Source organism: Alternaria metachromatica (assembly GCF_023757995.1).
Source record: "Alternaria metachromatica strain BMP 0045 chromosome Unknown scaffold_13, whole genome shotgun sequence".
Lineage (NCBI taxonomy): Eukaryota > Fungi > Ascomycota > Dothideomycetes > Pleosporales > Pleosporaceae > Alternaria > Alternaria metachromatica.
The window spans coordinates 131651-146990 of NW_026055504.1; the positions used below are offsets into that span (position 1 = coordinate 131651).

General features: G+C 44.3%; 5 protein-coding genes across 5 annotated transcripts; 3 read left to right on the forward strand and 2 right to left on the reverse strand.

Moving 5' to 3' along the window:
* Positions 1 to 6992: 6992 nt before the first annotated feature.
* J4E83_006079 (uncharacterized protein) lies at positions 6993 to 8590 on the forward strand (the record flags this gene model as incomplete). The annotated part of the gene is made up of 3 exons (XM_049332994.1): positions 6993 to 7032; positions 7086 to 7654; positions 7709 to 8590. 3 exons carry the CDS (start codon positions 6993 to 6995, stop codon positions 8588 to 8590), a joined length of 1491 nt encoding a protein of 496 aa, XP_049187684.1.
* A 715-nt stretch (positions 8591 to 9305) lies between these two features.
* On the forward strand, positions 9306 to 10487 carry J4E83_006080 (uncharacterized protein; the record flags this gene model as incomplete). Its single annotated transcript, XM_049332995.1, has 1 exon — positions 9306 to 10487. One exon carries the CDS (start codon positions 9306 to 9308, stop codon positions 10485 to 10487), a length of 1182 nt encoding a protein of 393 aa, XP_049187685.1.
* Positions 10488 to 10634: 147 nt separating this feature from the next.
* On the reverse strand, positions 10635 to 11303 carry J4E83_006081 (uncharacterized protein; the record flags this gene model as incomplete). Its single annotated transcript, XM_049332996.1, has 1 exon — positions 10635 to 11303. The coding sequence occupies one exon, from the start codon at positions 11301 to 11303 to the stop codon at positions 10635 to 10637; it is 669 nt and encodes a 222-aa protein (XP_049187686.1).
* Positions 11304 to 11473: 170 nt separating this feature from the next.
* J4E83_006082 (uncharacterized protein) lies at positions 11474 to 13702 on the reverse strand (the record flags this gene model as incomplete). The annotated part of the gene is made up of 1 exon (XM_049332997.1): positions 11474 to 13702. One exon carries the CDS (start codon positions 13700 to 13702, stop codon positions 11474 to 11476), a length of 2229 nt encoding a protein of 742 aa, XP_049187687.1.
* A 721-nt stretch (positions 13703 to 14423) lies between these two features.
* Positions 14424 to 14881, forward strand: J4E83_006083 (uncharacterized protein; the record flags this gene model as incomplete). The annotated part of the gene is made up of 2 exons (XM_049332998.1): positions 14424 to 14439; positions 14508 to 14881. The coding sequence occupies 2 exons, from the start codon at positions 14424 to 14426 to the stop codon at positions 14879 to 14881; spliced, it is 390 nt and encodes a 129-aa protein (XP_049187688.1).
* Positions 14882 to 15340: the final 459 nt, after the last annotated feature.

The following is a 15340-nucleotide window of genomic DNA, read 5'->3' on the forward strand; positions in this document are numbered from 1 at the left end:
TAGAGAAGAGAAAGAATCTACCTTATAAACTACTCTATAGCCTATTAGTAATAGAGGCAGAGATACTATGTAAATATATTAACAAGAACCTTACTAAGAGATAGATTAGGCGCTCTACCTCTAAGGTAGAAGCGCTAATTCTATTTATAAAGAAGAAGAATAGCTCTCTCTAGTTATATGTAGACTACTATAGCCTTAACGCGATTACTATAAAAAACTACTATCTACTACTACTTATAGAAGAGTCTCTTAATTAACTTAGATCTATATTAATCTACACTAAACTAGACTTATAGAATACTTACTACTATATCTACATTAAGAAGAGAGATAAGTAGAAGATAGCTTTCTGCACTAGGTATAGCTATTTTAAATACACTATAATACTATTTAGCCTTACTAATACCTCTATAGTATTCTAGAATTATATTAACTTAATTCTATTAGACCTACTAGACATCTGCTACATTATATACCTTAATAATATTCTTATCTACTTCTAGAACAAAGAGAAACACGTTAGCTAGGTCTAGAAGGTATTGTCTAGACTTATCTAGTATAGGCTATACGCTAAACTCTCTAAGTGTAACTTCTACACTTAGAGAGTAAGCTACTTAGGCTTTATAGTTACTCTATAGAGAGTAGAGATAGAGACTAACTACGTTAATACTATTTAATTCTAGCCTATACTAGCCTTAGTTAGAGACGTCTAGATCTTTCTAGGCTTTACTAACTACTACTAGCGCTTTATAGAAGAGTTCTCTAGAATAGCTACTTCTCTCTACTAGATTACCTAAAGGCTACCTAAGGTAAGCAAGAGTAGCTACTAGTAATAATAAGAAGAATTACGCCTAATTAAACTAGATTCTAATACTATTAAAGCTTTTAAGATTCTTAAAGAAAGATTTACTATAAGCCTTATTCTAGTCTATTTTAACTCTAGCCTACTCTATAGAGTAGAAACTAACGCTTTAGGCTTTACAATCTCTAGAATTCTAAACTAGTCTAGACTAGAACCTAATAGTAAGAACTTATAGTACCTAATTACGTACTATTTACGCAAGATAACCTCTACTAAGCGTAATTATAATACGCATAACAGAGAACTTCTTATAGTAGTAGAGGCCTTTAAATACTAGAGGTATTACCTTAAGAGTATAGTCTATAACATTACCCTCTATATAGACTACTATAACCTATAAGAGTTTATGTCTACTAAGGTACTATTACGTAGGTAGGCTAGATAGGTAGAATAGCTAGCTGCCTTCTACTTTACTATAGTCTACTACTCTAGGCAGACTAACTCTACTAATAAACTATCTAGACGCCTAGATTATAAGTTAGATAAGAACGTAGCAGGTTTAGCTAGTAGTAATAAGAGGTTACTAGTAGAGCTTTAGCGTAAGCTATAGTTAACTAACGCAGATAGCTCTAAAGAGCGCGCAGTTACTCTAGAAGAGATAAGAAGACTTTAGATTAGAGTAGTTATAGGTATAACTAGAGCTGTTGCTCTAGGTTAACTAATGTTATCTACTAACTAGACTAGGCTACTACACTCTATACGCAACACTATTAGAGAGAGTATACTTAGCAATAAGTACGCAGACCTTACTAAAGAGGCACTATTAATATTAGATAACACTTAACTATAGTAGGCAAACTAATAGAGTATAGAATTAGATAACATACTTCTTTATAAGAGAAGACTCTATATTCTAGAAGTAGCCTATATTAAGGTTCTGTAAGCTTACTATAACAACTTCTTAGTAAGTTACTTTAGGTTTGCTTAAACTCTAGATCTTATATTAAGAGAATTCTAGTAGCTAGAGGTCTAATAGATAGTTAAGAACTACTATTAGTTCTGTATAACCTACGCAAGAATAAAACCTACTAGGCATACTAGGTATAGAGAACTATAGTTGCTACTTATACTAGCTAATATCTAGAAGAACATTGCTATAGACTTTATTACTAAGTTGCCTCTAAGCACTCTAGAAGAGTAAGAGTATAATAGTATACTTATAGTTATATACTACTTCTCTAAGATAGTATACTTTATACTATCTAAGAGTAACCTAGACGCGCTAGAACTAGCTAAAACCTTCTATTAAGAGATTGTGCGCCTCTATAGCCTACTAAAGTTAGTAGTTACTAATAAGAGGGTGCTGTTTACGTTAGCGTACTAAAGCACCTTTACTTAATACCTAGAGACTAGATAACTACTATTAATAGCCTTTTACCTCTAGACTAATAGCTAGACAAAGCGCATAAATTAGGTTCTAGAGTAATACCTTAGAGCCTATATAAACTATAAGTAGAATAACTAGACAACTCTACTAGCTAACGCTAAGTTTGCGTATAATAACTCTAAATACAACTTAACTAGCGTTACTCTATTTAAGCTAGTATATAGCTGCACAATTCTATCTACACTAGAGTTAACTAGCCTAGATCTAACTAAACTATCTAAGCGCGCGCTCTAAGACTAGAAACTACATAAGAAAGTGCGTAAAATAGTATAATAAAACTTAGCAAGAGCCTAAGAGTACTAATAAAAAGCGTATAACAAAAGCTATAAGCCTAAGAAGTTTAAGGTTAGTAATTAAGTTATACTAGATATACGTAATATTTACATAACTAGGCCTAAAAAGAAACTAGACTATAAGTACTAGAGCCCGCTTAAAGTAACAGAACAGATTAGTAAGTAAGCCTACTAACTAGACTTTCTAGAAGATAGTAGAATCTACCTAGTCTTCTATATTAGCTTACTAGAGAACGCTTCTAACACTAGTCTAGTCTAGAGAGACTAAGATCTACTCTATTATATTACTCTATAAGTAGACAATAACGTATATAAAGTAGATAAAATACTTAAGAAGTAAAAGGTAGAAGATTCTTAGATATACTTAGTTAAATAGATAGGCTACCTAGACTCTAATAATTAATAGCTACCTTTAGAAGAGATCTCTCTTAGCGCTATAAGAGCGTTTAAGAAGTTCTAAGAATACTCTAACTAGAGGTAATTATACTAGAGTAAGCCTAGAAAGAGCTAGATAGGTCTAGATTAACCTAGTCTAACATTCTAATAAAGCAGGCTAGAGAACATATTAGATTAAATAAATTAACAAATTTCCTAAGTGTAATAGACTCTAAAATTACTTAAATCTTAATTATAAGTATAAAGAAATTAATAATTATATTTCTAAAGCTAAAGCTAATCTATACTAATCTAGACCTATCTAGGCTAGATAGTAACTAATTACTATACAAAGAATAATAATAGGTAGATTAGAACTAGAAAGGACTCTAAAGGGCCTAACCTAGACTAATCTACACTAGAGTATCTTAGACGCTAAACTCTATAACTAGAAAACGCTAACTAGAACAAAACTACCTAAATTAACCTAGAGATAGCTCTAGATAGACCTAGGCTACGCTAAGTTAGCCTAGAGCAGAGTAGAGTAATTAGCCTAGAAGCTATCTCTAGTAGCCTTAGACAGCTTACTCTTAATTAAGAATAGTAAGTTAACAAAACTCTTAACTTTAGCCTCTAGAGCTAGAACTTTCTTCTTAAGAGAATCTGCGTTCTTTTTCTTCTAGACTAGGTTAGATAGGTCTAGATTAGAATAGAGAGAGGTATACTTACGCGCTTACTAGAAGTCTTAGAAGCCTTATTAGCGTTACTATAAGACTTAGCCTTCTAGGCAACTCTAAGAACCTTAGTATTAAACTAGACATACTTACTAGAGTGCAGAAGCGTATTCTTATTATTAACGTATTAAATAGTGTTTCTACTTAGATTAGTATAGATTAGTATAAATAACTCTAGATTACTTATATAGTAAAGGTAGTAGCCTAGGCCTTAATATTCTGCTTTAGAGATAACTTATCTACAGTAGAAGCGTTTAAAATATTATAGACTAAGGTATTTAAGAGCGCCTAAGAGTATATTCTATAAATCTTTACTTATATTATAATAATACTAAGAACAGCGTACTTAGGCAGCTAGATTAGTCTAGATTAGCCTAGATTATACTAAAATAGTATTACTTACTTAAAAATAATCTTAACTAGACAAGTTATAGAGAATATAGCAAAGAAGAGTTAGAGCTTTTTTCTTACTAATAGTATAAGACGCTATTATAGTAGTTCTACTCTATAGAGTCTAGGTTAGTATAGATTAGTATAGATAGCTCTAGAAAGAAGCACTAACTTATATCTTATAGTTCTTGTCTAGTAGATAGTAGTAGAGCACTAGATTAGTCTACTAGTTATTCTTAATAGTAGTATATAAGATGTTACTACAGCGTATATAACTATTTAGGTTGTATCTAGTCTTAGTAGTTGCGTCTCTTAGTTGCTAGGCTCTAAGTGCCTACATCGCGACTAGATTAGTATAGACAGAACTAGATTAGAATTAAAGATAGCTAGTTATTACTAAAATGCCTTAGGTAGTAAAAGATAAGAATAGATAGCGTAAGATTGCGCTAGATTATAGTTAATAGTATTAGTTAATAGGCTTCTACACTTATTAGTAAAAGAAGAGAAAAGGCAAGGCTAGACTATACTAGGCTAGCCTAGATCTACTCTAATCTAGAGTAGTCTAGACTAATTCTAATATATAGAGATTTTAGAAATACTTACTAAATAATAAGTAGAAGTAAGAAGTCTAGGTAGGTAGCCTAAAAAGAGATTCTCTAATATTAACGCATAGGCTATATTTTAGCCTAGGCTTAGCGCTTACATAATCTTCTAAATTTTTTTAATTCTCTATCTTATATAGAACATACTTCTAGAGAGAAGAAAGACTTTATTACAACTACTTAGTTGTAGACTACTCTAGATCTCTCTAGACTTCTCTAGACTACGCTAGCCTATATAAGCGTAGGCTCTACTAGCGTAGAAACCTAGAGAAACCTTTTATAAGTAATAGCTCTACTTAGATTACTTAGTAGAGGTTTGCGTTTATATAATCCTATGTTAACCTATTCTACTTTTATAGTAACGTAGCTAGAATACTCTCTATTAGAGAAGTTAATAAGCTTAATTAGCTTATATTTGTTAGAGCTAGGTTCTAATAGCGTTGCGTGCGCGCAAAGGTTATATTAGAGCATCTTTAAGTGCTTAGATAGAGATAGGTGCAGAAGAATTAACGCATAAGTATAGAGATTTTATAATTCTATTTTTTCTAGGCATTAGAGCAGCATATAACTATAATAGTGTACTTTAGTTGTTAAGTTAAGATTTTTTTAAGTTCTTATAGTTAAGAAACACTAAAGCCTAAGGCTTACTTCAGACACGTGATGCGATGCCGTGACGCTCGCTCCTTCTCAAAGTCCAAGTATAGGCTGGTCGCACAACACATGCTGAGCCAGATATACAATGCATTAGCAACACGTCGAAGGGAAGGGTATGTTCCGCATAAGAACGCTAGCAGGTGCCATGCCACCTGGGCACACCGTTGCAAGGCAAAATCGGCCTGCCCACCCGCACAGACCGAATGCATTCGATGATCCCCGCTGACGGCGTGATCCCAACGCGATGTGGCATCTGGGGCTGCCAATCCCGCCAGGAAGATAAGAGATGCTGAACAGCCAATGACGCGTCGCGACTGGCAACTAAGCGAGCCAGCTAAGATTGCCGCTGGAAGCTTGACGGAAGAGACGCTGGACAGATGCTTTTTCCGTATTCCAACGGCTTTCCTGCATCTTGCCATCGAGTTTACAATCCTCCGCCTCGGTAGTTTCGACGTTCATGGCTGGGAGGCTGCGAAACCGGCAGCGTTTACCTCTCGCAATGCTGTGCATTCAACGACGCGATATACAGCCGCGCTTTGACGACCGCGAGCAGCTGCCTGAACCCAACGATCTCGAAGCCGTGCAAGCCTGCGATTGGTCGCGGCTTGGCTGTGAGTAAAAGATGCCACACAAGAGTTCGCATCTTATCTACATTGTTCCGCCGCGTTATCGGACCATACCGGGGTTGGAAGATCGTTTCCGCACATGGTGTGCATCCTCCTATTGCCCAACCCCACGAAAGCCTGCAGAACCATGCAGATGTCGTGATGTGATCGTTGTCACCTTTAATAATAATCCGCGAATATGCACGCTAGCCCTACGGTTGGCTATACCTGCCTTACGCGTCCGGCCGATGAACGGTAATGCTCTTGCTTTATCATGGTTAAAGCCCTTTCCTAGAGGTCGTATGCCGGCAGATCATGACCGAAGCTTTCTGCGAAATCTCCCAAGCGAAGCTAAGCAGTAAGGTTAATTACATTCCAACTTCCGGCATCCCTCTGGCACCGCACTTTCCACTTGCCAACTGCTCGTCACCTGAGGTGTCTTTAACTCACCCAGCATGAGTACACCTCCGCCGCTAAGCCAAGGCTTTGGCTATGGCATTGTGATTGGTTTAGGCTTTGCCTTCTCGTAGGTCTTGCGTCTCCCATACATGGGCATTACTAACTCGGCAAAGCTTCGGTATGATCTTGACGACATTCGTGCTGAAGAGATACAACTATGAACTCCAAACCTCTGAGATGTTCTCGACAGCTGGTCGTACAGTAAAATCGGGACTTGTCGCGTCAGCCGTAGTATCATCTTGGACATGGGCGGCAACACTTCTCCAATCGAGCGCAGTCGCCTACCGATATGGAGTATCTGGTCCCTTCTGGTACGCCTCGGGAGCGACTGTGCAGATCATTCTATTTGCTACGATTGCTATCGAGCTGAAACGAAGAGCACCTAATGCACATACCTTCCTTGAGGTTATTTGAGCCAGATACGGTCCAGTCACGCACGTCGTTTTCATGGTCTTTGGTCTCTTTACCAACATTCTTGTCACTTCGATGTTGTTGACTGGAGGCTCCGCTGTTGTGACTTCGGTACGTCAAACGCGGCAAACGATATATCTGTACTGACCTACTCAAGCTCACTGGCATGCCAACTGCTGCTGCTTGCTTCCTGTTACCTGTTGGTGTAGTTCTTTACACCATGTTTGGAGGCATCAAGGCCACTTTCTTGACTGACTACGGTAAGTTACTCTCTTCTACATTTGCAGCAGAAAGTAGCTAAGATGACCTCTAGCACACACTGTTGTCATTCTGATCATTCTCTTGATGTTTGCCTTCACCGCATATGCGACCAACGAGAATCTAGGAAGCCCTGGGAAAGTCTTCGATCTACTGGTACAAGCCGCAACGGATCACCCGGTTGAAGGAAACGCCGGAGGCTCTTACCTAACCATGCGATCGAAAGAAGGTGCAATCTTCTTCGTGATCAACATCGTAGGCAACTTCGGTACTGTGTTCTGCGACAACGGATACTACAACAAAGCCATTGCTGCCAGTCCCGTCGATGCTCTTCCCGGATACATCATTGGTGGTCTGTCCTGGTTCGCGATTCCATGGCTAGCCGCTACCACAATGGGACTCAGTGCTATCGCACTAGAAAACAACCCTGTTTTCCCCGGCTATCCTAACCGCATGGCTGATGCTGACGTGACGGCTGGGCTTGTGTTGCCCACTGCCGCTGTTGCCCTGATGGGTTCGGGAGGAGCGGCTGCAGTTTTGCTTCTCGTCTTCATGGCCGTGACCAGCGCCATGTCTGCTGAGCTGATTGCTGTTTCTTCCATCTTCACTTATGACTTCTACCAGGTAAGCATGGCTCTACTGGTCACGAAAACGGGTTGTTGAGCTGACGAAATATAGACTTATGTCCACCCTAAAGCTACAGGGAAGCAACTCATCTACATGTCTCACACCATGGTTGTCGGCTTTGCTGTCGCAATGGCAGCCTGGAGTACAGGGCTTTACTACATCGGCATCAGTATGGGCTACCTATATCTCCTCATGGGCGTCATAATCTCGTCCGCTGTTCTGCCTGCCACTCTGACGCTGATGTGGTCGAAGATGAACTGGGTCGCAGCAACCTTCACACCACCTCTCGGCTTCGCCTGCTCCCTCATTGCTTGGCTCGTCACTGCCCAGAAAGAGAGCGGCGAACTCACTGTGCTCACTACCGGCGCCAACAACCCTATGCTAGCAGGAAACGTTGTCGCCCTCCTCTCCCCTATCGTCTTCATTCCCGTATTCACCTACGCTTTTGGACCCCAGAATTACGATTGGCAGAGCATGAAGGCTATCCGCAGAGGCGACGACCACGATCTTGCTCTTGCCGCCAACGTCGATCTAGAACAGATCCCCGGTGAACAACGACGAGCTATCGAAGCTGACGAAGAGGAACAAGCCAAATTACTCAAAGCATCGCGTATTGCGCGCTGGCTCACGCTCTTCATGGCGATATCTTTCCTTGTGCTGTGGCCCATGCCCATGTACGGCTCTTCGTATATTTTCAGCAAGAAGTTCTTTACTGGATGGGTTGTTGTGGGCATTTTGTGGATGTTCTGCTCATGCTTCGCAGTAGGGCTATATCCGCTTTGGGAGGGGAGAAAAACAAGTGTAAGGACATTCAAGTCGATATACATGGACATCACGGGGAGGAAGAAGCCGGGTAAGGGGCCGATGGTTGTGGATGGTGAGGGCACGGATACACCACCGGAGGCTATGGATGAGAAGATGGTGGAGAAATGAGTTTTTGTCGGAAAATAGCAAGATTGTCCATCGTTTGTCTACCTAAAGAACACGATCGTAAAGGGCCGTGTAAAGAGACTGAGCAGCCTAGGCATCAGCCCACAAGGCGGTTCCAAGCCACTAGTGCTACAATCGACGTGTTGCGCGAGATTCCTGATAGAGTATACCAAGATGTTTCAAGGCTATTTCCGTCGGCACAATTCGTATTTGCCGGTGTTGACCGAAGTTTCCTAGGATGGGTCTCTGACCATTGGATCTGGTAGCTATGCCTTCCGTGGTCTAGCGTCGATGAGGCTCGGCTTAGCGACCCACGTGGCAATAGCCATCCCACGCAAAAATCACTACCCCTAGATGTACCGGCTGGCCCATTCGCAGTGCCGCATGTCGTCTTGTACATGTCGAGTGTGACGGGTACTACGATTTTAGCATGCAATGTGCAAATCCGACGAAGCAAGCTCATCCTGTGCACCTGCCTTCTCGATCCAAACATAGGCCCACGATGCCAAATGACAGGCGGTGAAAAGATCTAGAAGTCACGACTTTGCCCGAGCGTGAAGCTAAACTAAGTATCGTCAAATTGTCCCTTGCCTTGGCCGATTGATTTTTCTGACTGAACCCTTGTCTCCACGTCTGCTCCAGTTCTTTCCTTCTTCTCTCCACATTCCTTTTCCCTGTGTGCGTTCTTTGGTCTGTTCGTTTGTTAGCGAGGCGTCAGATGAGTGTCAGTCTTACAGGCAGTTGTCTGCCACCATCAAGCAGTTTACCTCCTATCCGTTCGCTACTATCGGCATCGGAAGATCAGATCTTCGCCGCTCTTAAGAACCTACAGACGCTGTACTGTCCTGTACGCCTTCCAACGACTATCTCACACCCGACATCGAAAAGAGAGCACACATCTATCGTCTCACCCCCTGGACCCGCGGATTCCGGTTACGCGTCTCAAGACGAAGGCGAGGATGATGAAAACCAAGTCACAACCGAAGAGGTGACAGCAGCTCTGCGTGCAGACCCATTCGAGCGCACTTTCGCCACCCAATGGCTAAACTCGCTCCTCGCGCGCTCGGAAGAGATGGAGGTCAATGACGATGTACGGGAAAAACTTGTCGATGATGCCGGCTTCATTCTTTCAAGCCTATTCGAGAATGCCGATGAAGAGGAAGAGGCGCTTACACGAGACTTCTGCTTCCCCACATCATCTGGAGATTCAGTTAAGGTCACGCTTAATGATGCGCCACTGTCGAGCACAGATCATACAGCAGTCGGACTTCAGTCCTGGGGTGCCAGCATCATACTCAGTAGCATGATGTGCGCAGAGCCAGAGCACTTTGGACTGACTGAAGACAGTCTTGCAGGGAAGCGGACAATCATCGAGCTTGGTGCAGGCACTGGTCTCGTCAGCTTGGCAGTCGCGAAATTACTTCCTGTGGTCGGCGCTGGACCCGTCAGCATCACGGCGACCGACTATCACCCTGCGGTTCTGAAGAATTGCAACGCAAACATCGAGACGAATTTCCCTTCGAGCTCATACGACACACCACCTGTAGAGACCGCAATACTGGACTGGGCCCAACCTCCCACACACATGAAATCAGCATCAGATCTTCTCATCGCTTCGGACGTGGTCTACGCTCCTGAACATGCCGCCTGGCTACGTGATTGTGCGGCGCATCTCCTGGCTCAGAACGGTGTGTTCTGGCTTATGGTCACAGTGCGCATGACGGGCAAATTTGAGGGCATTCCCGATACTGTTGAAGCCGCTTTCGAACCAGAGCTCTGTCCGAAGAGCGACGGCGGGTTGACATTCACAATTCTGGAAAGAGAGTTTGTAGAAAAAAGACGGGGTATTGGACGAGGTGACGAGAGCGGATATAATCTTTATAGAATTGGATGGGCATAGACCAGAGCGATTTATAGACTAAACAGCGCAAGCGACCTAGCGGGCTTCATCAGTGCCCGTTACGAATTCAACACCCAGATCTAAGACCTTCGCAACGAACTAAGGTGCTCTTGCTTACGCACCAAACACTTCCTTATCCTCTGACACTCAGTAGTCCCCAAATTTGTATCTTGCTCGCGCAAGTTTGTCCGCTTCTGGGTACTTTTCGACGTTGACAGCCACAGTCGCAACACCGAGGGGGATATCAACCGTCCGCAAGATGCCCAATAACCTTATTGCAAACACCCACATCCTGTCGTTGATCTCTAATGCCTTGACTACGAACGGCCCAAGTGGCAGCGCCAGCTCCTCGATTGGTATGAGCACAGCAAGCTTCTCGAGCGTGTCCTCCATATCGTCAAATCTCGCCTGTATTCCAGGAATGATTTTTAATCCAACATCCCAAGCCTCCCTCATATGCTTGAAGTAGGCGCTATGAATCTTTCTCGCCATGAGGAATCTGGCGTTTTTCATGGGATCGGTCGGGTTGTCGAGCCATTCTGCACCGGCTATTTGTGCTTCCGTTTCTACCTGCTTCAATTTGATCTCTGCCAAGTCGATGAGCTTTCGCAGAAAGTTTTGTGTCATGTTCAGCAGTCTTCCAGTATCCTCCATAGGGCCATTAATCAGGTATACAAGAGCAGGATCCGGACAATTTTCGGCGAAGTCTTTCCATGCCCTGCGCTGCGATTGAAAGACCGAGTTGATGCGAGTGAATAGGTATGTCAGCGGGGTAAGAGAAACTTTCAGGACGAGTTTTTCAGTCAGCGAAGGCATGCTGTGGTTGAATGGCCGGTGTTAGTTCTTGGAGGGTCGTGAAGAAACAGATGATGCGTCGAGTTTGCTTCTTGTTTGCATGATCGTAAAGAAAACGGTGAACAAAGCCTGCGGTGTCGCAAAGCCAGAACTTGATACTGTCAAGCACTCGAAGAGATAGATCGCATGTACTAGATGTCATCTCCCCTCTTCCTCTTCCTCTTCCTCTTCCTTCTCCCATCGCCTGCTATATCTTCCACCTCATGTCTTTCTTGGGTGATGCCCGCGAGACGAAAGACATATTTTCCCATTGACTGACCTTCCGTGTACCAAACTCCATTCACCCACCCAGCGCTATACAGCAAGCAATCCATACCGGACTCTACGCCGACTTCCAAGCTTGCCAGTCGTTCAAAATTATGTGATTGGTCCCAGCTCGTGAAAACCTTTGCAAGGCAAGGTGCTCCGTCAGAGTCCAAGTGGCTTACTTGCTCTGTCCTCCAACCATCTGGCTCCGGCTTGATGAAGATGGCAGTTGGCTCTGTGTTCGAAGGTGCTGAAGCTAGCCGCCCCAAACGAAGCTCTTGATCATTGCGAAGAGCTTGGTAGAGTGCAAACATCATGTCTAGTACGTACAGTGTAGACTGCGGTAAATCTGATCGCGACAGATGTTCATAAAAAAACAGTTGTCTGCGCATGTAGCTGGCGAGCTTGCTACCTGGCCATAGTGCTTCCAACTTCTGAATCAGTGCATCCAATGCCGTATGTGCATCCTCGTCGAGCTTCGTACCCCGAAGCACTGGACCTCGGCCTAGATCAGATAGAGCTTCTCGATCCGAATCGGTGAGACGGAGGCTGAGCTGCTCTGCTCGTATTCTTGATCGCTCACGAGGGAATAGTTCGAAAAGCCAGCCTTCCGTCTGAAGACCACGAGACGTGATAGTTGGGGATTTGAGACGACAGTGGTCGACAAAAGTTTGCTGGAATCGCAGATTAGGGACACTAAACTCGTGTTGACATGCCGCGAGATACGATTGTAACGTGTGCTGCATCAGGTTAGTTTCGCAGGGCAGACGCGCACGGTCAGATGGTTCCCATGTCGTACTCTTCAAAATCTCCCCATTCACCAGTATGAGTGCGAGCAGAGCTACAGAGAGGCTGTATTTGTCTGGCTTATTTATCGGAGATCCTTTCCCGATATCTATGCGCTTAGTAAATCTTAGAGCGTTTGCAAGGATAGCGATTCTGTCCTCCTCGTTCTCCAACGAGCGGCTGCAAATATCGTCGAGCACACAATTCGTAGTCGTTCGGTACGCTGAAATCTCGTAGTTGCTTCCGCGCCGATGGTTCTTGTCATCGCCAGTATTACCGCGAACGCCATTGCTCCCGGAACGCAACAGATGGTCTTCCTGTAGCGGTTTGTAGCTCTTGTTGCAGATGTTGTATTGTTTGAGCTTTTTCAGTATGTCGGTATTAGGCCGCCGTTCCTCAGGACGAGCCAAACAAAACATGGTCGCATTTTGTCGGAGATCCTTAAGTTTGATCTTCAAATCCCCAAGGATATCACCAAAGTCATAGCCCCGATCTTTTCGAATACTTGCACCGCACGGTATGAGCAAGGTCATCCTGTTCGAAGCCAAGTGATCTTCTTGGAAGATCCAGCCACGATCCCAGCGAGGGTCGCTAAGAATGCGCTGAATCAGCCTTTGTACTGCTAGAACATTGACTTCGGGTCTCAACTTTGGATTTTCTCTGTTTCTGGGGTCGACGAAAATGCGGCCCTGCAGGAGTTCAGATAGAAGATCAACTTCGTGTTGACGCGTAAGCTTCACGGTGAGTAAGCCAACCGAGACTTTGCTGTCGCCGTAGACTACGTCCATGATCTGAACGCCCAGTTCCTTGTCTTTTGGCCACTTTCTTTCGTCCCCCGCTCTCTGATATATGCATTCCTTGTCGATCCATACTTTGGACACATTGACGCTCTGTGCGAATTGTATTACCCGATCCATGTAGCCATCCGGAAAGTCACTCTTGTGCGGCTTCGCACCCGGTCTCCTGATTCGATAATCGAATACAGGGGTTTCAGGCTCATGTTTGAGCACAGCCCATCTCCATGAGACAGCAATGTATGCGTCTTCGTCGTCTTCTTCACGCTTCGTGATGGGGACTTCGCATGACGGTATCTTTCGCTCGTGGAAATGATCGCGAGTCTTAGCTGATGCGTAGCGGCGGTCTTGTTTCTGCTTCTCTGCCTGTAGATCTGGAACTCCGGAAATATCCAGAAAGCGCAAATTCGCTACCCATTCTTCAGCCTCGCTTCGATCACTTTCGAAATGTTGGACCTCCAATAACTGCTTGCAGAAAGCGGATGGGTCGCCGTTGAAGATGTCGCCGAACGTCTGATGAAGATCATTCTTCATGGTGTGAGTTAATGCTCAAGTCTTGTGGTTGATGTTGAGCGGGCGGAATGATGAGATGAGAGGAGAGCGAGAACGCGTCTCAGATCCCCGCATGAGACGCGTCCACTGTTCCACGTCATCACGTGTTCAGCTTGGCGGCGACGCAATAACGCGCAAACATCCCGACCCCTTCATGCAACAGCATTACTCGAGTCAGATGCAAAAGTCGATGCACCGCAAGCTGCTTGGTCTCGATATCCGCCGCAACTACCTCGCCAGCGTCCAGAACCATTAGGGTCGTAGCAATGGCACTTCGTGGAAACACAGATTGACTGCAATGGTGCGACGAAATGCAACAGAGTAAGCCGCTGCGAATAAGTTCAATTTACTTCCTAGCAACTTGAAGTTGTTGTCCGCTGCTAGGGATCGTTAAACTTTGAAGTAATTTGAGGAAAGAGATGCGAGCCCTGCCGAAGGACTAGGCCACGTGCTCCATCCAAAAGCGGTTATGCCTCGGCATGATCGTTTCAAGGGTCTCGGCCCACTCACTCATTCACATGCTTCCCCAGATTCGCAGCTGCATACATCATCACTGCTGTCACAAGCCTCCGAAGCTCTTATATACCCCAGACTGTTCTGCACTCGCGACTTCGACTCCACAAACCTCTTCCGCCTAGCTACCATCGCAATCAGTCTCTACCTCTATCGAAGCGCATCACCACTCTAGCAACACATCGCCAACATGTCTCTCAAGAACGGTATGCACATGCCGACCCTACCAACCCTCCTATGGAACCTCAGAATAGTGTAACTAACACATGTCTAGACGAATTCCCCGCCTCCGCCGCCTTCGACGAGATCGCGCAAGCCCTTTCCGCTTCCGACGCCGACCGCAAAGAAGCCATCAAGAACGGCAAGGCTATCTTCGCTTTCACACTTAAGAACAAGGCCGGCGCACAAGAAACATGGTACCTTGATCTCAAGGAGACCGGCACGGTCGGCAAGGGTCCTGCTCCGGCGGGCAAGAAGGCTACCGCCACACTGGTGCTGAGCGACGAGGACTTTGGCAAGCTTGCGGCCGGCAACGCGAATGCTCAGAAGCTGTTTATGAGCGGAAAGTTGAAGGTCAAGGGAAACGTTATGAGCGCGACGAAGCTGGAACCTATCTTTAAGAAGGTGCAGAACAAGGCTAAGCTATAGATGCGAGGCTGAAGGCGAATATGTATACCAATTCAAGCGGGTGTTACGCGATACTCGGATTCTGCTTCAATAACCACATTTCTAATGCATGGGTGACCAACAACTAAAAGAATGCGAATCACCACGTTGTCTGCACGTGCTATATACACTGAGCTTTAGACACGGACATGACCTGTAAACAAATGTGCGGACACCTTGCAGGTACGGCAGAATATGAGCACAGCCCTGTAGTTGGTTCATCTTCACGTAGACATCCAAATCACGCTGAACCGATGCGGTGCGCGCAAACATAAGGTGAGGACCAGAAGGAAATATCATTGAAGGATCGTAAGGTCATACTATTCTACTCATACCATCATAACTATGCGCAAACGTGATTTTCGGAGTAGTCGTAAAGGCCGTGGAGACGTTGAGTCGTAAAGAGCGGGAGGAAGCCAAGACAAAGGAAATCAAAAAGAG